This window comes from Anopheles coustani, chromosome X, assembly GCF_943734705.1.
Source record: "Anopheles coustani chromosome X, idAnoCousDA_361_x.2, whole genome shotgun sequence".
NCBI lineage: Eukaryota > Metazoa > Arthropoda > Insecta > Diptera > Culicidae > Anopheles > Anopheles coustani.
The window spans coordinates 5,811,009-5,837,730 of NC_071290.1; the positions used below are offsets into that span (position 1 = coordinate 5,811,009).

The window sequence follows — 26,722 nt, forward strand, 5'->3', positions numbered from 1 at the left end:
AAGATTGACCGAGTCCCGCTAGCTTTTCCATTGATGTTTTTCACTCTGTCGTTTTCCTCTGCAGCAGTTCTAAGGAACTCTCTTCTATATCTTGCGGTGCTCTATTTCCACGCGTAGCAAGTAGATATCCTTCCTTCATGTACAATCTCCAACCACGAGAGGAATCTCCCGATGTCACCCTGTTGCCTCCGTTGCACATACCATATCAAATGTATTATTTTCTCTCTCTCGCTCTTCCTCTTCGGACCCTTTTAACTACTGCAATACCATTGCACTGTTTCGCGTTAATACCGTGAGTAGCACGTGGTTTATATATCGGCAGGTGGTTTGCCTAGGGCAGAGGGCGTTAATCATGTGGTGTTTGCTTGCGGGCAAAGCAAAACAAATTCTATGCAAGGGTAAAGAACCATGCTGTAGGTTATTACGGCAAAAGTAGGACATGCAATAGTGCTTACTATCAAATGTTTTGTTTGTAAAATATAGCGTGAAATAATCCTCAACCTCTTGCTTGAGGTAAGTACTTTTCCAAACCCCTACGCTGGAGTTGCCTCTTGACAGCTGTGGTGGGCCGATAAGAGTTTCAATTCGCTCCTCAAACCACATATAGCGTTTACAATAGTTCCTAACACCTATCCATCCTAATACCTTCGCACCCTTATTAGACAATCAAGCCTACAGTCTCGTCCTTAACCATATGCCTAATCCAGCTCCAGAAAGCCGTCATGCGGAGCACTAGTTGTTGAGGTTAGGGTGAATGTAGTGGACAGGATTTCCTTGTGGGGAAATTACCTTCCCTTCCTCTTCCCTTCCCAGACCGAAAGATTTCCCTTCCCCTTTGCGGTGTACAATGTGTGCTCATTTTAATCATCATTATGATCATCAGCCGCATCTTCCTACTGATCGTCGCCCAGCCTCCCCTCTCCCGGACTCGGCTCCCCCGAAGGCGGTGGAAGGTGCGGTCCACTCTACCATGAATGTCTATTTTTATCTCCAATACAAACGAGCGTCTTCTCTACGATGCACGCATATTAGCGGATTTGTGGAGCTCTAATCCGCACTGTGGGCAGAGGGTGCGGACCAACGCTAATGCAGCTATATGCATTTATTTGCTCTTGAAACGGTTTTAATTTTCATACGAAACGAGGAGCGGTATAAAATGTTTAGGACTTCTAGAGTATCGTGTTATGACTACGCTTGTGAGTTATATGGTCCAATTTAATTTGCCAACTCAATCTCATTCCGTCATTGCCTTTGGTTACTGATTTAACTAATGCACACCAGACAGTTTTATGTGAGAGGCACGTTAATAAAAGTAAAACTCCCAAGAAATGCCAATAAACAACCGATGGCCGAGCCTGTCCCATAGTGGTGTGGGATGATGACACGCTGCAGAGCAAGCGGGTTGCACCGTCGCCACCCAGGCAATTGACATCGATCGATATTCGATTGTGTTACGCGATCGGATGCGCGCGGAAAAGGAGGAAAAACTCGACGGGACGGGATGGAAGCGATTTTTCTGCGGAGTGTGTGAAATCTCCCACCGTGCGCATCGTGCTTGCTGCAGCTTCCATCGCGATCGGGCCGGAGCCAAGATCAGTTGCGTCTAGTAGCGCCATTGATGCGGAGCACGGTAGCGGTAGCAGTCTCTTTAGTAGCTTCAAGTGGCATTGATCTCTTGCGTTTCGAGTAGCGTTTTGTTGTTTGGTGCGAACGATGCCGCTTGCGGTCGTACTCGGCAAGGTTGTCAACGGAGTCTGATTCCGCTACCACGGTGCGTAGGACTTGCATCCGTTGTTTTGTTAATTGGACTGTCAGGTGTTTGTCGCACGCCACGTTTGGAGCCTTCCGCGAAACCCTTGGGTAAGTGCATGGAAGTTCAGTTCATTGGTCTCTCTGACAGGTGTAAATATTGCAGAACTATAGTAATAAATGTGAAACCCAGCGCCGAAACAACAATCAAACAAATAACTAGCTCAAACATTATCCACTCCGTTGGAACCAAAACCCCGCTCGAACCAATACGCTCATACCTTCGCCATATTTTGACAGGCAATCGTTTATTTATCCCCATTATTGTTTGGGTATCTTTACTCGCTATTTATTGATACCTCCTCGCCGCAATCGATACGGTTAGTTAGTGGTAGAATAATACCAAATAGTTTGTAAACATGGCCAAACTGGTCAGCGAACAGGTTTGATCGAAGGTCATACCCGGACGCCTGTTTATTTACCTTGCGCTCATTGCCCCCCCCGGCACCCTCGCCAAGAGTCCGCCTCGGATGGGGGAATCTCAACCGCATCCCGATTTTCCCGATTAAACGCAACGCAATAATATTCCACCCATTGGTTGTCATAAAAAGAGATGCAGCACCGAGACGCGCTACCTTTTTATTGTGATGGACGAGCAATCGGGCTGTAAAAATATACATACACGGTTAGCCGCAGCATCCTTTCTAGCTTTTGGGTGGAAAAAAAATGTAAACCCGCTTTTCTTAGCCGTCCTTAGAAAGGAAACGACTGTGGACTTGTTAGGGTTTTTAATGGGTCAAATGCGGGCGGAGGGGTGCAATGAAATAGTTATGTTTATGGACGTGCATAAACTGGCCTTCCGGGAAAGTCTCTCCCCCCCCCGCGGTGCGGAGTGGTTTTCCGGACCGATCACGCCGCTCGATGATATCACTCGTGTGGCGATTGGAAATTATTTTTGGCCCCGCAGTATTTCCCTTTCCGATTTTCCGGCCACACTTGTCCCCGATTGTGCAATGACATATGGCACGTTATGGCCACGAATGTGTGTGTGTGTGTTTGTGTGTGTGTGACCTGTAGCTGCTCGGTGTTGGAACGTTTGCTCATTTCGCGCTGGTATCATAACTTTGGAGCGCAACCATGGCGGCGTTTGGCAGCTCCTTAGCACGCTCTCAAACCTTGGGTGGCCCTTCTCCACCGCTCCGCTCATTAGCGATCTTCCTCCAGACTTGACGCCAACCCCCCACGCCCCCAAACGGACCGAATTTCCCTACCCCCGGGGATGGTTGAAACGTGATCGAAGTGAAAATCGGGCGATCGCCGCGGCAGTGTGTTTATCAAAACTGCCCAATTGTCGGCACTGCTGTCTAACATCAGCGTTTTCCCCTCATAAACATGGCAAAACATTGAGGCCCTTCTTGCCACCTCCCTGCACGCCCGGGCGTGTGTCAATCCGCAGGCAGTGGGAAGTAAGTAAACAACGGAAACACATTTAGCGCCCCTTCGCAAAAACCGTTGGTGGTAAGGTAATGAGATCGGGTGCATGCTGGGTTGTCCTTGCTCTCAATCAATCTCGTGCGAGTGTGTTTTCTGCGTCGGGAAATTCTTTCCAAGCAAGCTTAACTCACCTCCCATCAGCATTATTTAACAATAAGGAAATGGTAAATGCAATGTTTTTGAAAGTGTCTGATGAACTTGCTTCAACAAGTTGTAAATAGAACAAGTAAGGAATAGAAGGAAAGATATCCATGTTGGTAAGTTAACTTTCATAACAAAAAGAAAATACAATCAGTTAAAATCTGATAAAAACGAAACGTTTTACGTGAATCAAACAAATGCTGTGTTTGTATATCTTAAAAGTTTTGCCATTTCAAGTTTCTCATTCGTATTTCCACTGCTTTTCGTTGTGCAATGTTTGGGAAAACACAAGCACTACAGAATGCTTTAAACCTATGATTTGTTTGAATGAAAATTGGCTTTAAGTAACCCAAACAAAACATAAGAAGCATGGAAAAATATCGAGCAGCAATTTATGATAGCCTTAGCGATTTCAAAGCGGATAACGCTCTAATGTAAGTACTGAAAAAAGTTTCATATGTTTAAGTGTTTTCAATGAAAAGTAGAGCTTTCATGTAGAAAGTTTCCTTTTCAATATGTTTCTATTAAAAAACGATTGAAATAACCACTCAATCGTATAATTTGATGGAATGAACATTGGCTTATAGAAACGGAACATGTTTGATTGACTGAATAGAGTTACAAAATTAGAAACAAAATAAAAACATAAGCAGGAAGAAGTATCGAGCAGCGAATTATGATAGTCTTAGCGAAGAGGATAACGCTCTAATGTAATCAGTGATTTAAAAAATGTGTTAAATGCTTAAGAGTTTTCAATGAAAAGTAGAGTTTTAAAGAAGGAAGTTTTCTTTTTAATATGTTTGTTAAAATGAACGATGCAAATAACCTAATGGAAATTTGCTCATAGCATTAAAATTTGATCGTAAATTTTCTCACAGTTCGACGGCGCAAGGAAACGTACGGCTGTTTCCGTATGCAAGTTTTATCACTGTTGAGTTGATTACCATTATCGTCCATCGTTTGCTAATCGGTTCCAGCTGAACCGGCGTTGACATCATCGCATCGGTCGGACAATCGATGCGGACGGGAAATTCATGAACTGGCGAGGCTAATATCCTGCTCCATATCTTTCGCCAAACGACGCTCGGCCGTCTTCTTACTTTTTCCGCCCCCCTCCCCCCTCCCCCCCCTCCCCCTCTCCCCCCCCCCCCCCCCTTCCCCCAACCCCCTTGCGCATTAATACGGATGTTTGCCCAATGCTTAATGATGAGCGCCACGGTCGGCGTGGCATAAATATCACGTCAATTTTCCATTCCAACGCTTCAGGGCTCCGGGAGGAAAACCCGTGGGGGGAAAAACAAAACAAATGACACAGGGATTGTTGCCCGATTCCACCCGGAAAGCAGTCTATAATAAGCAAATCAAACCTGGACTTGCGTGTGTTGATGCAACATACTGGCCGGAGAGCTGGTGGAAAACTGTCCGTTTTTCCCCACAAAATACAAATCGCCTCCCGACGTTCCCGAGATTGATGGAAATGTAAGCAACCACGTACGGCTAAGTAGCACAGCTCATCACTAACCGCCCCGTGCCCCCACCCCGAGGTTCCCTGTGCGGAAAAGTGTGCCGGAACGACCATTAGGCTGCTCGGACCGGTGCCCGGAAGTGGCCCGGTGGCCGATATCGCGCGAGAGCCGTTGGTAAACAAACCATTTTTCAGCCGACGCTCAACCACGGTTCCGGGTTTTCCCGATTCCGATGCATTTAATTCAATCACTCTAGCGAACGGTGATGAATGGGCGTGGGCAGCAGAAGCAGCACGGAAGAAAGCAATCTTACGTGAGGATGCTGCAGACGATACACCGTAGGCGATTAGGGGCACTTCCTGGTGCAGTCGGGAAAAGTGGTTTCCTGGCGCGGCCAGGCGGAAAAAACAAACTGGGGCACCACATAAAAAAGCAAAGTGTGGGGCGCCTTTTATTCGTCGTATCATTTTGCGTCAACCATCTCTTCTGCAAGGGGGAATGATTACGTGAAGGTGCAAAAATAAAAATATAAATAAACGCTAAAGGAAGACGATAGTTCAACGGCTCGGCCTCGGAAAACTCGGCAAATCTGCTTCGACCCTCCCCTTTCGCAGTGTGGTTCCATGCTTGGGGCACGGGTTTCATCGTCGTTGATGCAGCTTTATCGCACAATAAACTCTCCGATGCGAGAGGGCGTCGAGCGTTTCAAAACATTTTCCTGATTGATTTAATTCCATGGTGAAGTTTATCACCTTTCAACAGCTTTTTTGAGTTAGTTCTTTCACTTTAGAAGATTACTAAACTTTAATGCCCCCCGATTGGAAAGCCGCGTAGGAGTAGAAAATCTATTTAGAATATGCCTTTCTCAATAGAAGAAACTGATCGTTCAATACTTTTTCCCATTTATTTCTTCATTGATTGAAAAGAAATAGATAGTTCAAGCAAGAAGTTTTCTACAGAAAGAAAAGAAACATTAATTTACGAAATGAGGAAGTTGTTTAAAATCGAAGAACGTGGTATTGCTACTTTTTTTTTATAATTAAAAACAAGACAGTGAAAGATGTTGAATTACATAAAAATGAAAGTACTCAAGAAGTAATCAGTTATAAATTAAACTACGCTGATGAAATAAATCAGTTGTGGTAAATCAGAATAAATTTGAGGAATAAACGATATAAAAACATTCTAACAAATCAACAAAACGATTCATAACATTTTCTCCCTATTCTAATTTCAACCGCTGACGGTACCGTTTTCTCCCATTTTCCAATGCATCGTGGAGACCGTCCCGGTGAAGTCATTATTCGATATGTTTTTCCGCAGACATGCAGTGCCGAAAAACACGGAAAAGAAAAACGAAGAAAAACTACCAATTGATCATGTTTGGCAGTTACAAGAGAGTTTTCAATTATTTTCCCGTCTCACACTATTATGGCGGGAAAACAACAAAAAAAAACAAAAAAACTAAAAATACACCACCAAGCACTCCCGAAAACCGACATTCAATTGGCAAACTCGGGCCAGAACAACGGCGATCTCTGCCAATCCCCGCGCAAATCCTCTGTCTGTCGTCCGTCGTGTCTGGTGATGGGCTCCTCCAGCTCTCTGCCCGCACCGATTTCCCAACCCGTCCCGGCGGCGGTCGGTATTATTTTCCCACGAACGACCGCGGTCATTGACCTGTTTCCTCCGGGCCGGCGGTGGAAAACCGCAGGAAGAGAAGGATTGAAAAGATTGAAAAAGATTACGAACGATTTGTCTCCGAACGCGGGGGAGGTGGAGGAGAGGATGAGGGGGGGGGGGGGGGCGAGGGTTTACGGCCTGCGAATGGTATATACAGAGCAGAAATGAATTGTATCATTTTCATCACCGGTTCGTATATAGCGAAAGGCATTTGAAAAAAAAATATATATATATAATCCTCGCTTTTCCGCTTCCAAATGCCGGGAAGAAGCTGTTGGCGGCCGGGGGGGGCGTAAGAAGCAGACAGACCTGGCAAGACCCAGGCCTACGATAGGTATTGTGTGTTGATTTTGCCAGCGACGTTGAATGCTTCATTGCCCGCTAGGAAAAATAAAAATAAACAAGTACATTCCTTTGCGATTCCGGCGCTCGGATGCAGATTGCACTGGAAGGGGAAGGCTGTCACCTGCCTAGGGTTTGTTATGAACGTTATCAGGCCAGGATAATGAGGAAAATCTGCCACGCTTCGCTTTTCTTTTCCTGCCCTGCAACCTTTGAACTGGAATGCAATTAAATTTAGAGCGAAGTTAAAAATAATCTGCCACTGAAGAGCGCAAAACCATTTGGGAAAGTTTAAAGGCCGGCTATATGTGTGTGTGTGTGTGTGTGCTTTAAAACTTCCTCCTTTTGCAAAGATCACTCAACGTGACTCACCTTTAATGCACAGGATGGGCAGACACAAAGGCCCCTGGAAGGGTTCGCTTGAAGTCACACCGAGACCGGAAGTAGAACCGCGCAACGGAAGCGGAGGCTTTTACTCAGTTTACAGTGTTTACAGGATTGGATTTCCGGTGTGTGTTGGGTTGGAAAAAAAAGAACACCCGGGATGCCCGTAAAAATAGGAAGCTCCATAATGTACCGCTCGGGCGTCGACTTCCTGCCCTTTCCCGTTTTTTTTTTGCCGTTACGAAAGAAAAGTGCTAGGGAGCAAGGAGGGAGGCCGAAGGGAAGTGGTTTGGCGAAAGATGTTGCGTTAAAAAGGGGGCCAAGTAGAAAGTAGAAGCGAACATAACGACGGGAAAGGGGGCTTGCTTGTCAGAGGCAATTTTGGTTTCGTCATTTGTCAACACGGAAAAGCAAACATAGAAGGTGACCGCTATTGTTGGCTCTAGTGCATAACCCCACCATCTTCAGCATCTCGGGTTTATAACACCAAGGTTCTCGTACCTTACGTAGCACGAACCACAGAAAGGAAAAAGAACTTGTTTAGTTGTTTCTCGTGGCGTCGAAGCATTAGAACTGAGGCATCAATAAGCTTACAACTGATGTTTCTTACACCGAACTTTGCTGTAGGCAGCTCTACGACTGCTAAGAACAATTGATAACATTTGAAGTTTGCACTGAAACTGTTGTGAAGCATGCTGTTCTGAAATGCCGTAAACACTTGTTGAGCTTTGATGTAGGAGAGGGTAAGGTAGTTTGCAACCTTTAAATGAAATTGAGCATAATTCAAAAACATAAAAAACCACCATTATTATTTATAACTTATATTTCTTTCTTTTAGACATGGATAGTGAGCGATATAAAACATATTTTTTATAGTTATATTATCGTTACACTTTGAGATTACTTTATCATTTTTAATTTTCACCTTTACATCCTTGTTAGATTATGTTTTCTTTTGTCTTGTTTCGGTCTAATCTTTCCCTCTGGAGTGCTTGCTATGAACAAGCAAAAGTGTGTATTGTTACACATGTAATTTATTTTCCGAATCGATGCTCAAATCAATCAAAGGAATTAATAATTGGAGAACGATTTCAAGTAAATTGTGCGACCTTTAAAAATCAAAATATTACAGAGAGGCTACCTAAACTTAATAGAAAAGATTCCAGTAGAATAGATTTGAATTTTTTAGATGAAGTAGAATAGAATGAAATGAGTATGAGAAAAATATTAAAGAGTAACTAGAAAGATATTCTGTCGTCTCCGTTGAAGATTTGGATCTCATAATGAACAGCAAAGTTCGGATTGTAGGGGAAATTCTAAACTTATTTAGATTACTTTGTTGGTTTGTTTAAGGTGTATAACAACATGCAAATAGTCGAAAAGGAAAAGTGAATTACCTGTAACACTATATTGTTTATGAATTTATAGAAATAGTTGAGAATCAATTCTGAATCAAAATCCGATTGGGAAGGATAAAACAAAAAAAGAGAACGGATTCAAACTGTAGCATTTCCCAAGTACTTATACTTAATAGTTTATATACTACTTTTAGAATTTAGTTCTGTTTATAAACGTAAAAACCATATGACAATACTGCAAGCACACAGTATAGACACATTTGGGATCATGGAACTGTTTGGAGCAACAACTAATAGGAGCCTTTATCAGAGGGACGTCGTAAACGCTGCTAACTGAGTTCGTGTTTTATCGACACCGCATCCCGCAGACATCGTATCGCTTGGTTCGATCTGGAATAGGGAACCCCTGTTCTACTTAGGTAGCGGAGAACTGCAAGGCTCGGCTGCAATGGCCGCCACTCGAGCTCGGGGCTTGTCGGGTTCGCCCAGAAACAATAACACAACACACGGTTTGGTTCAACAGTTTCCAGCTACGCACCGCTGGTGCACGATCGGTTGGATGACTTTCCAGTGGTCCTGCGCCAGGATGCGATAAGCGTGACAGCGTTCCATCCCCCCCCCCCCCCCCCCCCCCCGCACGAGGTTGTAGGAAGTCTATCCACAAACCGTCGAGTGCTTGGAGAGGATACGTTACGCCACTTCAATTTCCTGTTGCGCCCGGTCTGCAGGGGCATGTTGGCGTATCCTTTCACCCAGGGCTCCCCTTGCGCTGGGGATGTCCTGCCTTCTTTTCCCGCTAAAGACCGGACACCGTACATGTCTAGCAGGTTGTTGGCGCCATTCCTGCTCCGTCAGGCCTTTAGTAGTGCGACCGACGAGGAACCCTTCCGGAATGTCCGGCGTCCCGGTTTGATGATACGATGCCCGGAAGCAGCTGCCCCCTTCACGTTCCGAACGCCGTGTAACCCTGCAGCCGTCAGCGATTGAATGTGCGGGCAAGTGCGGGCAGTTCGACGCCGGCAATATCCTGAATGGCGCGGGTTTTTGTTTCCACCCTCCCTTTGGTTTTCCCGAGGCGCAATATATAGATATATTGCCCCGCGGGCGAGCGTTTCTCGTAAGGGGACGGATACGGATCGGCCCACAGTCCACCCGCACCACACACACTTACACACCGACGCACGTCCGGTTGGTTTTCCCCCAATTAATGTCGAAGTCGGTTGCCGCCGCGTCGGGGTTTTGAAGTGTGTTTTCATACTGCGTTTTCCCGCTTCTAGTGGCGCGTCGAACCGAGCACACACAAACGCACAGCTGTAGGGGAGTAGGGGGCATTCTGGTGCTGCTGGCAATCACTTCACATTCAATATTATGTTCAATCATAGTATTAATTCCAATAGCGCAAACTCATTCCTACACCAAATACCAGTTGAATAACTCTAGTCACAAACGTTTGAGAACAAAACTGAAACACTTTGAAAATGTTTGTTTTGCGAAGATAAGACGGTACAAATATTAAAAATTGCACGTACGAGCGTAAATTTATATGACTATGATGGTATTATAAATTTACATTTTAACCCTTTCAGGACCGTAAGCTATTCTAGACTGAAATTGGCAAAACAACACAATATTTTGGCTATTTGGGTTGTAAAATAAGAGAATATCACCAGAAAAACCTAGCAGTCTGTGTAGGTTTTTTTTATAATTTCATGGAAAATATGTTTCCCTGTGAACCATAAATGTAAATAAACGATGAGTATAGTTATTATATTGGAATTTCTTTTATTTGCTTTCCAATGCAAATTACATATTAAAAATTATTAAAAAAAATCTTTGCCATGTCTATAAAAAAATAATAAACTCATCGAGTCTAACAAACTTTCCAAATACTAAGTTATTTGGGGGGAAAAGAAAGGGTGAAAGGGTTAAGAAAATATAAAACTTGGGGTTAGGGCATAAGCCAGGAAATGACAAAGACCGGCTCGTAGGCCAAATTAATTTTATATGGTCCACACGAGAACTGTTGAAGGACTCACAGAGTTTAAATAAGTTCTTGTTTGTTTATTGTTGATGTATAAAGAAACGTATATCAATAATATAAGACGATATCAAACTACTTAAATACTAGAGAGTGTTATCCAACTCTTATAGATCTGTGCCTGGTAGTTGTCATTGATTATTTCTGCAATTCGGAATGAGAGATTCGCAGACCGATAGCGTACAGGGGCGCCACTGTAAGCCACTATGTGGTATATAACCCCACGAAAAGGGTGCATTTTGCCCGCTGCTCCCCGCACTGGCAGCGTGCACATCTCCGTCGCCCTTCTCCAGAATCTTACACAGGCCGAACAGACCGTCGGTCTAGGCACGAATTGTTCGTGTGGGCCGTGTCGCCCCGTCTAGCGTTTCGCTCGCTCACTCGCACGTTCGCAAACCCCTAAGGGGTGCGCTGTTTCTCGCTTGCCAACCGGCCCTGCGCGCCGCAGCAATTTCACCCTGCCTACCCTCTTTCCCGCGCACCCTCCCAGCACTCTGGTGCCCAACCATTACGGATGGCGTCCCGCGGTTCAGAACGCTGTACGGCGTGCACGTCAGTCGCAGTTAGAACTTGGCGCGAGTAGCAAGCAAAGGCCGCGAAGCGGGACCAATTTTCTCGACCATTACAAACGGAGCATTTCGCTGATTTTCCCGTGTGTGCGAGTGTGTGTTTTTGTGTGTCTTTGTGGTGGGAAAGCTGCTCTGGTCACTGCCAAACCCCTCGCCGTGGAAGCAGTGTTCGTCCAGTGTCTACGACATCAGGGAATTTTGGGTGGAAGACTTTTGAAGACAACAAAGCGCGTCCCTCTGAAGCCGCACGCCGCCAAACAACATATCAACATTCACCACCATCAACAAGGCGACTCCTCCGGTTGCCAACGTCCCACTGCGTCTTACTATCAGCCCTAGCCGAGCCCTAGCCTGGCAGTCTCGTGAGTCGAATAGCGGAGGCTGCGAAACAGATGCATGCAGGCGTCATTTGAACAGTGCGTGTTGAGCCGCGCGTCTCAAGAATCGAGTTTTGCGCGCTAGGCGATATAGGTTTTAGATACACTTTACAGCATTCGCTTGCCTTGCTTTGGCATATCAGCTTATTTTTAAAATACATACCGCATATCGATAACAAACATTTTTTCAATTTAATATACCCCTCCTTGTGCGTGTGATCTTGTGTGCCAACGTATGTTTACATTTGCGAAATTGTAATTAGTTTGAAGTCAATTTTTCCAAACGTCTGATAAGGTAGGCTACCGGCTCTAACGGCAAAGAAAATTGTCAACTCGCGTGATACGATCTAAAATAAAAACAAACGGCCGGGAAACTAGTGCGTGACTTACGCGACACACACTTACGAAACCAAACGAGCGGTGTCGATCTCGATCCTCTATGTGGGTGTACGGCATCTCCCGTGATGCAATCGATGAACATATCACGTATAGAGTAACGCGGCCGCCAACCATCGCCAGTATAGCCAGACAGTGATTCTTTGTTTCCACAATCGATCGGAATCGTGAGGGAACGCAGAAGGGAAAGGGACGACGTAAGACGCGTGGTGGAAGAACCTAACGGGGTGATTGAGTTTCATCGGACAATTATCGGAGACGATTGTCAGGTGTATAGACGTAGTCCCAAGCGTACAGACACACACACGCACTGCATTTGATCGCCGATTGAGTTGCCTACAGGAAGTCGTACTACTGCAACGTACTACCCACTAGTATACCCTGCTCCGTCACCTGCCTGGGTGGAACAGTGCCGGCCGAGTGAATCGCCTGAGGAATGGGTAAGTAGCCTCCCCAGCCGGATGAGGTGGGGGGAGGAGATCACCACTAATCGGGTTTCGATTTCCCCGTCCGACCGACAGCCGGCGACGTGAAGGCCATTCGCGCCGCTGTTTGCAAATCTGAGCTATATCTGCGTGGTGGCACTTGTCAGACCTCTGGTTCCAATTACGCCCAGCAGGTTTCGGTGACAGCCCCGTCCAGTCGGGGTATATACTTCTAAAGCGGCATACTTGAGCCGTGGGGAATGTGAGATGTAAAGGGAACTCATCGATTTGTACTCCAAACAACCAACTTCCCAATTAGCTTGTCGCAAGTCGCTCTTCTCCAAATTTCCCAAATTCTCATGAAGGGATTGTACAACCCTGTACGGTTATAAATAGTACGTCCACGATGCGCCTCAGTGCACCGAATTTGAGGGTCCAGAAGATATCTACCACCCAAATCGGCGGGTCCTATTATATCAATACCAACACTTCCCCTTCGCGTAACGATGTGCTTCAGCCTGTTGATAAATCGGTGACCCGGAATCGAATGGCCTTCTTTGTCGGAACTTCTTCCACTGCTGGAGGCGAGTGTAGAAAGATACATCGAGCCGCATCTGCACATCGCTTTGTGGCGTTGTTTATAACTCTTACCCTCCACATCCGCGTCGGTTCAACTCCCTCCGCAAACGTGTTGTTTATGTAGTGCTGCTGAAGAAGGATGGAAAGCCCAGAGCGGCGGCCACATCTTGTGGGATTTCCGACCACTGGCTTGTGCGTAAGAACTTTACATTTCTTTTGATCTTCGAATGACACATTGAAATTAAATTGAGTTTAAAATAATTTTTAGCTTATCCAAAGGGAAGCAGATCTAAGGATTTGCATTGTAATAGGTGGAGAAGTGAACACTTGTTCCATGTTGATAATGTTTTCGCATGCTAAGCCGTGAAAGGGGTTGCGTGCAGTATATCCGCGCTTTTAGATGTCAAAGAAACACTCACTTTTAGTCAAACGGAACCATTTTTCCTCATTTCTGTTTCTTGTTTCTGGTCCTACGTTCGGTCGTCAGCAACATTATCCGTCACGAGATCGCTATCGCTATCGGTGCATGGGGTCGTGTGTTTTCTCCCCCCTCTTTTTTTTTCCTACCACCACCATTCAATTTCCATTTCCCAAACGCGTCCCCCGTTGTTTTGTCTTCTTTCACCTCCGCCAGTGCGTACTTCTAACGGCTCATTATTGCCCGCTCGGCCTCCCTTTTGTTATGATTTATGCTTTGTTATGCTCTAGTTTTTCCCCGCCGTGCCGTCGGAACATGGTCCGGCGGTTCCGCTGGGAATGGTCAAAACTTCCCGCGAATGAACGAGTGAACATAGTGTCCAGACTTTGGGGAGGGAAAAAACAAAACACGCCAGTCACGAGACTGTCTAAAATATTCGCTCTCTGAAATGAAATACTTTAGCGAACTCCAAAAAAAAAAACACACAAAAATGTGGCCGCACTCCCCGCCAATTCCCGGTGTGCGGCCATTTCCCTAAACCCCTGCCTCGGTTGCGCATCCGAAGGCGAAAACAGACACACTTTCGTGCACGGTGAACGTGTGTTGGACGCTCTCCGAGGCGACGGTTGCCGTGCTGTAGCTCATGCGCATATTATTATGCTAATCACCGGCGGGTCCCCAGCTCGACATGGCCGTTGGGAATTACTGTGGAATGGTACTGTGGTAATGGCCGCCCTTGTTTCCTTACGCTTTGGAGCCGTCGACGGTGTCCGGCTGCCGATTGCGATCTCCTTCTACGGGTGCAATGGACTTCCGGGCGAATTCGGCATTGCGCTTCATAAATGGAGATGAACATATTCGTGTACCATCATGTCAAACAGCGTTGTCTTCCTATTAATCACACATTATCCGAGTACTCGAATATCTGCGTTTCAGCCTGCTTCAAAACCCCGAACTCGCAAAACGCAATAGCGAAGCGAGGAAGCGTCTTTGTGTGGCTTCGGTGTACCCTTTCGGGGATGACTGCGAGGGTCAGGGGTTGTCGACAGGTTTTTCGCCCAGAAAGCGGGGAGAAATACAGCCCGTCCCTACTCAAGGCGCTTCCCCTTTGAAGAGTAACATTTTCATACTGTTTTAATAAATATCTGAGACGAACTTTAGGAATCCCTTCAGCTAAACCGGATCTGATAGAAAGAAGGGGCTCTTGGAGTTATCGAGGTGTAGGCAAGCAAAGAGACAGTTACTGGTGCATACAGCTATAGCCGCTGGCTGTGATTTTACTCCAAAACGCATAGCGTCGTCTGCAAACTGTGTCTATTCCTTCCCGACGACGCAATCGGTGGAGAATAAAAAAAAAAAAGAGGTACGAGCGCATGCGTTCCGAAAGGATTACTAAGGCAACACTCGGTGTCTTTGTGCAACAGTGTCTCGGGGCGTCGGGAAGGCTTGTGCCAGCGGGCCGCCATTTTGCCGGCCCGATTTTCCCGCCCGTCCGTGGGGAATGGGGGAAACGTTCCTGTTCTGTTGGCGGGAACGAGTAATTAGACCATAGTTCAACCCCGTTCGGAGTTAGACCTGACGCACTGTGGACAAAGGATTGCCCGTTCGGTTACGCTGCGTTACTACGTTACAAGCCGTTACTTTTGCAGTGGCTACTGCAGTCAAAGTTATGCGCTCCCATCCCAGATGAATGCTTCCCGTGTCGGGATCGGCGAACCCGGAATTCGTTCGTGCACATTTTCCATTCCACTACCAACAAAGAAAAAACCGAGCAACGGAGTTTGGAGTAACAACACAACCCGCCTGTGGCCGCCTCGAAACGGCAACGACCTCTACGAGCAACTGGGACGGGGGGTTTGTTCGTGAGGTGGTGTAGTTTTTCGTGAAAATTGACCCACTTTCCAAAAACGATGCAGCGGAAAAAAACGACACCACCCCTCGACATGTCTCCAAGGAGAACACATGCACATACACACAGAAACTCGCAGTCGGAAAGTGTCCGACCGAAAGGCTGCACTACGAGCTGTCGATTTTGGTTGGATCGTCTTTTCGGCTTGTTAGTGTTCTTTTCCAGCCGGGGGACATTTTGAACAACAACAATCCTGGCAACTTGTTTGTGTTGAGCTCTTCCTTTTGCTTGAACGAATTTAAAATTATATAATTCAACAGCTACATTTTACGAACGAAAGTGTGCACTGGTTCAATTCTGAATCGTAGACAAACGTATCTTTCATTACTTGTTATCTAATAAAGATATTAGAACTTGAATGGTACATTCTGACAGCTTGTTCGATATCCTCACCTTGTAGGGAACATCCTCCATCGTGGCGTTCTATAACCGTGTCGCAGTTTCTCAGGAAAGCTGTGCAGCTGTCCATAACTCATTCAAACTGTGTCGTAGGTCGCCTAGAAGTCGATAATCAGATGGAGTGCCTTTAGAGGATTAATACCGTAGGGTAATCAACTGTAATCAGCCTCATGGAGAAACTCGAAGCGTTAAATCTAAAGTCTTAATCCAGAGTCTATTCTGACCCTTTGTAAATGTTTGTTATTAATTCGCTCAGTGTTTACCTTCTGTTTACCTTTTTATTATTTATTCGACATTGACAAATATCAACGAGATACTAATAAGCTCCTAAGGTCCATAGTTGTTTTTGAAATAAGACAAGTATCAGAACTTAACCTCACAAATGCACGACGGTAATGTGTCGTTTTCTTGCCTCGCCGTTACAGCACGGAATGATACGCTGTCCGTACATTCATGAGATGCATGAACGTTTGCTAGGACCAACTCCCAGACGACCACTGCCTATTGCGTTCCCTCCGCTAGCGAAGCCGGAAGTGATGGACCGCGAAAGCGACTGCCTGCTCGAGAGCCGGCCGGAAAGCCGCCAGATCGGCACGATGGTGAAGGTGAGGGTGCCTTCCGTCCCCCTTGCTGCTAGATACTTATGCCCTCTACCCTTCGCTTCGCCACATTTCCACAGCTCAACCCGGACGGCTTCGGGGCGCACACGACCTCCGCCTACCATCAGTCGCCGCAACACAAATCGCCACTAGTGCCTTGCCACGGGACGGACACGGACGAGGAGCAGCTGCGGGGCGCCGTGGGTCGGCACCAGCGCCGGGACACGGTCGCCAGTACCGTCAGCGACTCGGACGAGGACGGCATCTATCTGCGCACGCACCTGCGCAAGATCGTCGAGGGTCGCAAGCCGAAGAACGCCAAGTAAGTACTAACGGTGCAAGCGATAGTGGAAGCGGGAAGTGTAATGAAGATGGAGACGCCTAGTACATCTCGGGCTGTCATGTTACAATCATAATTGTCATAACAAACACGAGCGTACGTAACGATGGTACGATTTGTTTTCAATTTTCACACCCTGCTTTTACACTCTATAATTAACACATGAATACTAGAAATGGATCGATTCAGGAGTTCATCAGTGTTGGAGTTTCTCACCTTGATCCTGTAGTTTGATATACGTTATACGTGTGTTGATGTGTTTCTATCTTTCAAAACAACTCTTTCTTTTTCTTTTATCAAAACAACTCTTTCTTTTTCTTTCATCAAAACAACTCTTTCTATTTCTTTTATCAAAACAACTCTTTATTTTTCTTTTATCAAAACAACTCTTTCTTTTTCTTTTATCAAAACAACACTCTCCCAAAGCGATCCTTTAATGTTGCAGGAGAAAAGCTTACCTTTCCTACAACAAAGGACACATGATTAAGCTAACTGTTTAACTGCAGTTCAAACGTTATAATGATGTTAAATAACAACATAAAAATCAACGTTGGACCAATTACTTTTTCATAAGGATAAGACTCGTAAAGAATTATTATCTTTCTGGGGACGTCTATTATTTAATCTAATAACTTGTCTTAAGTAATATTTTGACGAATCACAGTTCTCTTTATTGCTTTTCTACAACGTCGTTCCCATCGATACTTTCTAGAAGGCACATTTATTGGTAAGCTAAGTAAGTTTCTTGTTTGTTTTGATTTGAAAGTCCTTCTTACATTGGCTGGATGTATGTGGAGATTTGGAGGGAACCAGTACCAGAAACTTTTTCGCAAAGAGCCCCGCGTGGATAGTTTTTACTGCTTGATCCCATATTGATTTCTACTTATCCCAAACAATCTCATGATATGTTCTACGTGGGACGTTACTCCGACGCCATGAGAAGGGCAGGTCAAGATTTCTTCTGCATGGCCGAATCCTTTCCCGTTCCCGAAGTTCTTACCTCGAGCGCCAGGATGGATGTGGCAGATGCTACCCCATTTCGGGTGGTACGTTCTAGTGCGTGGGACACCTTCCGACTTCCGGTTCCTCGGGTGTTTCTCTCGAGGGTCACTCATTTTTTCGTTGTTGTTCGCTTGATTCCCTCGTTCGATGGAGGTATCTTGAAGGCACTTTCTTTTGTTATGGTCGGGATTCGAGGTTTTTCGTTCGAGAAAGAGAGAGAGAGAGAGAGAAAGTGTACCTGGTTCGTTAGAAAATCCGACACCTTCCAGAGGGGATTCTCGGGGCACGCACACACCAGGACGAGCGGGCAGAACCCAGGACCTACCCCCGTATGTGTGTGTCACACACCAATACCCCTCTCGTCTGACGGTTTTTAGGGGTTGAATAGGGGTTGCGCGATCGATCGCTCCGTCTCGCTCCGTTCGCCAGCTTCCGAAGCGGTTGCTCTCCCGCCGCTCGCCGAGGGAGATTTCTGCAGCGCGCGTCAGGATGTTGCTGTGGCGTTGTTTGTTTCCGCCTGTGTGTGTGTGTGTGTGTGTGTGTTTGTGTGTGTCTGTGTGTGCGCACTCGGCAATTTCGCTCTCCTCCTCGGTCTCGGGCATCCTTGCATCGGCGGGTTTACGATTGCTCTTAGGACGGGATAACGGGTCCGCTCGCGGCACGCAGGCAGCATTTTCCCAGCAACAGCATCACGCTGGCTGCCAGTTGTGCGGTTGGTACGCGATCGTGCGGTTCAAACTCCCTAACCCAAAGGCCAGGCGGTCAAACCCGTGTGAAGAACGCTCGAGAGCCCAAAAGGAAAAGAAGTAAAGCCCACCAGCGGGGGGAAATTTAAAGCCCGCTCCCTGAGGGAACCCTAACGTTGTCCGGGAAAAAAAAACAAAAAGCGAAACCAGGAACACCCGGGTTTTCCCTGCGTCAAGTTTTACGCCGAGGAAAAGCGGGAGCAAAACCGAATGGCAGGCAGCGCGAGGGAGTGGTTTGCAAATGGAGGGCAGGCGGATGTGAAAATCGCGCACAAAGGGCCTCATCCTTTAAGGAAAAACCAAGCACTCGCCCGAAGATTACGAGACAATGTTGGGAGGAAAAGAATTTCCATTTCCAACAGGAAAGGCACCAAACGTAATCCAAATGGATGAGCCTTTGTGAAGTGACAGTTTTTCTCGTGGCTCGTGTGTGTTTGTGTGTGTGTGTGTGTGTCGGTGTGGCTGTGTATTTGCATTCAAAGTCTTCCACTTAAGCGAGTTCGATGGAAACCCCAGATCAAACTGTACCTATGCTCGACTTTAGCCCAAATCGGGAACGAGGTGTTTTTCACGCTTTTCCAGGAAAACAAAATGAAAAAATACTCACACACACATACACAAACACACACCTACCGACTTCTATCAAGCGCATCAAACTATCAACCGAAAGATAAAACCCCTTTCCAGCGAGGCAATCGGTTTGCGTTTTTTGAACAAACCAGCGTCCCACCGGGAAAAACTGCCCGGAAAAAAACACCCACGGTGGTCGCCCATCAACTCGTTGTTGGTTAAAGCAGCAAAACCGAAAGGATATGAAAATGGAGTTATGCACAGTTAGGAGCGGTCCTTTGAAAGCGAATTTTCCCGAATCGTTATCGTTCGATGGTAGTTTTCCTCGAGATTTCAAGTGGTTTTTTTTTTTTTTTTTTTGGAAAATTGGGTGGTGAGTTTTCACGCGCGGGCAACGCAAAATCGTGGTTTGGTGGCGGGCAGAACCATGACCCCACCCCGGCGCAAAGCAAAGCGGGCAAAACCTGCTCGCCCCACGGTTTTTTTTTTTTTTGGGAGTTTTTCCTCCCCGAATGCCGAAGCGAAGGATGTTCTGTTTCTTTTTTCCTATCTTCTCCCGTGCAGTCTCCCGATCGAAAACCCGGGGCCGGGAGAGATTGGGCAAAGCCGTAATCTGGAAAATATAGCTACCGTAAACCTCGGCCGCCTCGGTGCGATCCTCGTGCACCACGGACAAGCCGAATTTCGTTCGCTCTTCGACCGCGTCCTGAGTGCTTGAGGATTTCCCGATTTGGTGTGTGTGTGTGTGTGTGCGTGTGTTTTCTTCTTGCCCGCAACGGCAGGAGGGAAAATCTCGGGACAATATTACGGATCCGATTCGTCCGGAGAGAGCTCTTTTGCGGCGAAAGAAAAAAAACACGCTCGCTCGCGGAAACCAGCTGAGTGCCAGCGCGCTGAGTGGCACTTACCGTCCCGTTCCGGGAGTCCGGGTTTTACGGCCAATCGCCGCGGAAAAACAGCAGCCGCATCCGGAAACTGGAGCACCACGAGAAAGGCGCGTCAGAAAAAAAACACACACACACATACACACACGCACGGGACAGCAGTGCGCAGCATCCGTGGTGCGCGGAAAACCCGAAGAGAAGCCCTGCTTGGTCCTGATGGTCTGTGTTTTCTCCTCTGTGGCGCGGGGGTATTTCCACACGCATTCCACGCTTGCGGATCGCTTGCGAACGGGTGTACACCTCCCACCTGAAATGGAAGCCTGCCGAGGTCCAGCGAGTGCCAAACGCGAGCACCAACAGTAGCTTGCCTGCCTGGTGCCGCAACGGGAGTCCGAACCGGAACCGTCCATCTTGAACACGGCCCTGGTTTTCCTTCGCAGGTTTTTTTTTGGGGTGGGTCTGCACAACTGTCCCCGTCCTGCCACCAATCGGTTGCGTGCTCAATCGACCGACACGGTTTTCTTCGACGCGTGCAAAGTGGCCTCCTTTTCGGTTTCATTCGGCTGCTTTCTACCGCTGAGTGGCTTTGAGACATCGGCAGGAATATAGGCAGTTTTGCGGGCTTTTTGCGCCGAGGCGTGGGCTTCGGAATTGTGGAGATTAACATCTGATTACGATAAGGCACTGCAATTGCGCCGAACTATTGTCCTGGAACGCCCAGAACGCATGTAATCGTTCGTGCTCAGATCTCTTAGAACTACTTGACGCTAAATTTTAAATCTGAGTTCTTTGAAGTATTTTTCTCCTTTGATTTGGCACGGGAGAGCTATTCTGGAACCATTTCAATGGAACGCTCCTCCTTCTGCATTCGCAGGGGTTCATATTTGTTCTAATCGCTACCATTTCCTCAGCCAGAGAGTGTTTGTGTGAGTGTGTGATCAAGTGCAGTGTGCAGTAGCAAAACAGGGCCGGAATACCTGCGTGAAAACCCGGGTGGGAAAACAAGCGTTCACCCGATACCAGCCATGGTCGGCGGGGGTGAGATGAAGGTGGCGACGGTGGACGTGGAAAGCAGTGACAATATGGCGACGCTGCCCGTGTCCCGCGCCCACGGGGTCGGCGGGGCGGGCGGGGCCGGTTCGAGCGACACCGCGGAGAAAAACAATGCCGCCAACAAGGAGATGGAGCTGAAGAATGTGATGCCAAAGCCGCTGCAAAGGTTTGTGGCCCATCGAGCTGAAGCCGTTTTACCCGTTTGGTTTGCTAAATAGTCCAGTTTGCCTCATACAAGGGGCAGAATGCGTTATCTGAAGTTCACATTCAGCGCCTTTTCGCTAGGGAGAACGGATCGAAAAAGGCGAGGGCTTGTCGTGCTTGGCAGCCTCTCTTCGCTCTCTCTCTCTCTCCCCCTTTCTCTCTTTCGTTCAGGCAGCAGTTTGGGACAAAGAACGATTCTAAGCCCTAGCTTATACGAGAGCCACAGCATCCAGTAGGTCAGTGAGACCGCCATTCAGTTGTAAACTCAAACAAACTACTCCCCGTTATCAAGCGTACCTCATACAACATTCATACCAGCTTGTCGAGAGGAGCAAGAACTTCATTCGACCAATTTGAGTGATATTTGTTCTACTTCTGTTCTTTCTCAACTACATTCTCTTCTTTTCACTCTTGATTGTTGTAGAACCAGGGATTGATGTAGAAAGCAGGTTCTAGAATTGAAATATTAATATTCTGTACAAACTTTTACATCCAAACATTTCTATTACCTTTACTCTTTAAGCCAACTCCCTCAGAATTCGGATCTTAAAACTATATTCAGCTACGAAGCACACGACTTAACTTTTTAGCAACTCTTTGTTTTCCAACCTGTCACCTTTATACTTGCTTTGTCAGTTCTAACTTTCCTGTTCATTAAGTTTGAAATGCCGCTTTACGGTAAATACCAGCAAACTATAGATTTAATTGTATTCAAAGTTAAGTTTTATCTCAGATAGGTATAGCCTAAGTCTTAGCTAAGACTTTTATAACATATAACAGATGAAGTAAAAACACCAGTTTAATTAGGATTCACTTGTCGTACATGGTAATGTAAACTGGGGCATAGTAAACTCACATTAACATGCTCAATCAGAGCATCTTTATGTTTGGCTCACTGTTTGGACTGAAGCCAAGAGATCATGTCCGCGTGTTGCAGTTTTGCTGCACATTTACGAGTGGCTTCGATCGATGCCTACATGAGGGCCTTAGCTCAAGAGCCGGGGACGTTGTTCCGCGTCGTTAGGCACGTTCCCGAGGCTCCGAGAGGCATCGATGAGCATCGTCTCTTCACTGGTTCGTGTGTAGTAATCGAACTTCCGGCTTGTTTTCTTCCCTTTTCTTTTCGGCACCGCCTTTCTTCCAGAACTTCGCTCTTCATCGTCACCAGTCTTGTCTACGCAATGCTGCTGATCGTAGTGTGCGTCGCGTACGTGATAAGTGATGTCACGACGCACCGCCTGCCTGTGATCTACTACGAGGGCTTCTTTACCTACTTGTACGGTGCGAGCATACTATTTCTGCTGTACGTGTTCTGCTTCCTGCTGCAAGGTAACGCACCCAATCGGCAATGGAGCGAAAGGTGTCCACTAATGCACATGCATCTTCTCTTGCACACACAGAGAGTTCCTGCTGCAACGGAAAACCGAAACCACCGAAGGAGAAAAAGCCAAAGAAGGAGAAGAAATCGAAGAAAGCGACCGACGCGGAAGCCGGCAAAGACGGAAAGGACGGTAAGGAGGGGGGCGCGGCCAAGGAAGGCACAGCCAAGGCGGCGAAGGAGGAGGCGAAGGGCAAGAGCGCGTCCGCCAAAGCGAGCTCGTACCAGGTGAGCACACGCACGCACACTCCAAAACGGGGGCCAGCTGTCAGTTCAGTCTCATCTCCTAATGCCAAAAGACCTTGCGATTCTCCGCGGGGCGAACGAACGTCCGGACCATCACCTCCCCAAACATTCCCGCTTCAAGCTCAAAAAGGACGCGTTTGCCGTTCCCCTTACTTACCGATATCGTTTCGTTTCATTCCTCTGTTGCTCGTGTCTAAGCAAGCCTTGTTAGTCCACTCCTGCGAGTCCTGCGCAGTTTTGTTTTGTTTACATTTAAGTCCTGCGAGTTTTGTTTTGTTTACCTTACTGAGCTACGGGCTTGCCGTCACTAGTTGTATGATTTCTCACGTATAGTGTTTTAAAACTTTACACAAAACACGCACACTTACTCATACTTACACATACAGACATACACCTACACATAGACACATAAGATGACACGAAAGACAGGCATAAATGCTAAACATTTAATCACGTTTGTCGACTTCCAAACCGCGCGCTCGTCGAACAAGCAGTCGAACAAGCAGGAAGTGTATCCGAAGAAAAAGCGGGACCAGCTGCGTGAGTCCCAGCGGCGCCGGGAGTCGTCCGAGACCGGGACACCGGGGACACCGGCGGCCACGGGCGACGTCGGTCTGTCCACGCCAGCATCACCGGCCGGACGTAGCGGCAGCAGCGGCGGCCATAGACGCGACCAGGACCGGGGCCACGGTGGCGACGGCCGGAGTCGGGCGCAGGTACACGGTCACACCATATCCAATCCAAGCTACCTTACCTCCGTTTTGTCCCCCGCCCCGCCCCCTTGTCATGTCCCTTTTGGAATGTGTTGCCACTCCCGGTGTTCCTTTTCGGGCGAGAGGTGTCGGCGACACTTCCGGTGTCATGTCCTCCGATTACTAAACGCATCCCAGGTCTCGCGCCCAGCGTGTACCTCAGCGTGTTGCATCCCAGTGTTTGCTACTACTAACAAGTGCTAGTACACCTTACCGCAAACCGTTTCCCAGATATACATATAGATGTCCAGCAGCTGCTTTTCCCAACTTCTTCTTCTTCTTCTCTGGTGTTGGTTTGTGATCCGTGTGCTTAACCAGGTTCTAATACGTTTCGCGATTCCTACGCACTCACCTGCCTGCTCGTCGGAGCTGCCCAAGACTTCCCGGACTTCCAGGCGCCTTCTGTCGTTCGCTAGAGCCTCATCTCCCACACCTACACCAACGTCGGCATCCGCACTGAGAGCGCTTAACCCGAGCCAGCAGAGTTTGTCACTGCACGATGAACTTCAAGTTTTTTTTTTTATTTCTGTGTGTTTGCTTGATTCGTTTTTGCGTGTGTGTGTGTGTGTGTTTGTGCTTTTCGATTTATCAATTGTAGCGTTGTGTAAATTTTAGTTCTGCTTCTTTCAAACCGTCTTCCAACAAACGCCGTTTGCTTGCTTTGCTCCCTCTAACCTTACAAAATTAACCCGAAACGACCGTATGCTTGAGTTTTTCCTACGACGTGAACTACCCCGCATTGACATTCAGTTGGACAGGGGGAACAGGTTCTTCTCCTGTAGAGAGAGTGGTAAATATGTCCTCCATTTCGTCTCGTTACGTCAGGAATCGACACCCGATCCGGAAGCGGCTCTATCTCCTCGTTTCAAGCGCAAGACTACTCAAGATCCAGCTCATGGAAGTTTCTTCCTGCGCGTGGGTGCCATCGGTAAGTGTTCCGGGTATGCTGGGTTGGTGTGTACAGCTTCCTAGCAGGTGTGCTCTTGTGCTTCCAGCGTTCGGTCTCGGCACGATGATCTATACCGGGCTGGAGTTTGGTTCATTCTTTGAGATACCGTTCACCTCACCGTGTCACCAGATCTTGCGCGGTGTTAATCCGCTGTTGCAGATGATCTTTACCTTCATGCAGATGTACTTTATCTTCATGAATGCTCGGGTATGTTGTCTTACCCTTGGCTGTTGATCTTTGAAGGTACCTAAGAGCTTTGTATTGCAGCTGAACATCCATCGCTTCAAAGTGTTGGCCCGCTTCGGGCTGATGCATATCGTGGCGACCAATATCTGCGTCTGGATCCGCACACTGGTGTTGGAGTCGTTGAAGGAGATTACCGCGTACCATCAGCGGCGAGGTCCGGAGCCGGAGGACTCGGCCATACTGGAGAATATCCGCCAGCATACGCTGCGCAACGCCGGCATGGTGATGGGCACCGAGCTGGGACCGGGCAGCGACGTCGAGTGGGAGCCGCTCAGCGTGAACCTGAACGCCCAGGAGGACCTGCTGTCGCAGGACGCTTCCAGCGTGCTGTCGAAGATTGTGCAGGGCACGGTGCACACACTCGCCGAAGCGACGACCACGCTGGTGACGGCCGCGTCAACGCCGTCGACGACCACCACGACATCGACCGCTGCCCCAACAACCACTACGTCCAGCACGACGACCTCGACCACCACCACTACCCCGCTGTGGACAGAGCAGAGCACCAGCACTACCGGCTCAACCTCTACCACCACCACTACGGCCCGCAGCTTCGGCGGTGGCTTGCTGGATCGACTGCGCGACATCGTTACAACGGAGGTGACCACTGCCAGCACCTCCTACGAGTCACCGTCGGATCACTTCGGCACCTCGTCGGACGGTGTGTCATCGGCTGGCCCGACCAATGCGACGGCGGCCTCCATCGCCAACCCGTCCTATCTGGACGCGCTGGGCGATCACGTCAACTACCTGCACCGCAACAGCAGCCTCGATCAGACGTACGAAAGCCTGGACGCGCTGTTCCCGTCGGCCTTCATCGCCACCTCGACCGCCGTCTCGTCCAACTCCACCGCCGTCAGCTGCGGCCGGGTGAACATCATGGGCACGATCGTGCAGGACTCGGCTCCGTACCTTTACCCGTTCATCATCGAGTACTCGCTGATCGGAGCCGCCGTCATCTATGTCATGTGGAAGCACATCGGACGCTATCCGAAGTAAGCGATAGAGTACGCCTCAGTTATGTCAGGCTCTAGATTGTTTGTTTCTCCCAAAAGGTTCACCAACGAGGAGGACCTGGAGCACCGTCTCGAGGTGATGCTGTCGCGCCGTGCCGTCGTTATGGCTCAGCAGGCTCGCACCGGCCGGGTGGATTGTGTCGGCGCCTCCAAGGGTTTGTTCTTTGGGCTGCTGCTGCTGGTTGGGTCGCTGATCTGCCTGATCCTCTTCTTCGTGCTGGTTAGACACCCGCAGCTATCCCTGCTGGCTATCTACTTGGCGGACGCGTCGCACTGTGCTCTCATGGTGCTGGCTATCTTCGCCATCATCATCGGCTTCATTCGGTAAGCAAAACGGTGCGCCATCAGCTACTGCGTGGTTCGTGACTTCACACGTTCGGTGTGTTACCTCTCCCGCTTCCAGTGTTCAGAACCTGAAGTTCCGCTGTGAGGAGCAGAGCAACCTGAACGACATTCTGCTGCGCATCTCCGCCTTCGGTCTGTTCGTCTACTCCACGTTCAGCGTGATCGCCGGCTCGCTCAACGCGCTCGAAAGCGAACCGAACCTGCTGGTGATGGTGACCGGCATCGTGGCCGTTGTCCAGGTCGTCATCCAGCTGCTCTTCATCGCCGACGTATCGCGCCGACGCGTGCACCTGCCGGAGCACGACCGCATCAAGCCGGGCCGCCAGATCGTCACCTTCCTGCTGATCTGCAACGTTTCCATGTTCGCCATCTACACGTTCGAGGCCCAGAAGGTGTTCGCCAACCCGGTAAGTCGCGCGGGCGACCTTCAACCTCCGGCCTCAAGTAACGCATCTGTTTGTTGTGCTCGTTTGCAGGTCCAGCTGGATTTCTACGGTTTCATCGCCTGGTCGCTGATCCAGCGCGTCACCCTGCCGCTCTGCATTTTCCACCGGTTCCACAGCGCCGTCACGCTAGCCGAGGTCTGGAAGACTACCTACAAGGCGCGCCTGGAGTAAACACTGCGCGCAACGAAACATTGTCCAACTGCGATCGGCCGTCGGTCG

At 48.2% G+C, this 26,722-nt stretch overlaps 1 protein-coding gene across 1 annotated transcript; it reads left to right on the plus strand.

Moving 5' to 3' along the window:
- Window positions 1-1,758: 1,758 nt before the first annotated feature.
- LOC131269161 (proton channel OtopLc) lies at window positions 1,759-26,674 on the plus strand. Its single transcript, XM_058271488.1, has 12 exons — window positions 1,759-1,860; window positions 16,153-16,332; window positions 16,407-16,648; window positions 22,270-22,454; window positions 22,526-22,731; window positions 23,241-23,439; window positions 24,286-24,429; window positions 24,497-24,657; window positions 24,718-25,691; window positions 25,752-26,036; window positions 26,116-26,464; window positions 26,534-26,674. The coding sequence occupies exons 2-12, from the start codon at window positions 16,159-16,161 to the stop codon at window positions 26,672-26,674; spliced, it is 3,060 nt and encodes a 1,019-aa protein (XP_058127471.1). The 5' UTR covers window positions 1,759-1,860; window positions 16,153-16,158.
- The last annotated feature ends 48 nt before the right edge of the window (window positions 26,675-26,722 follow it).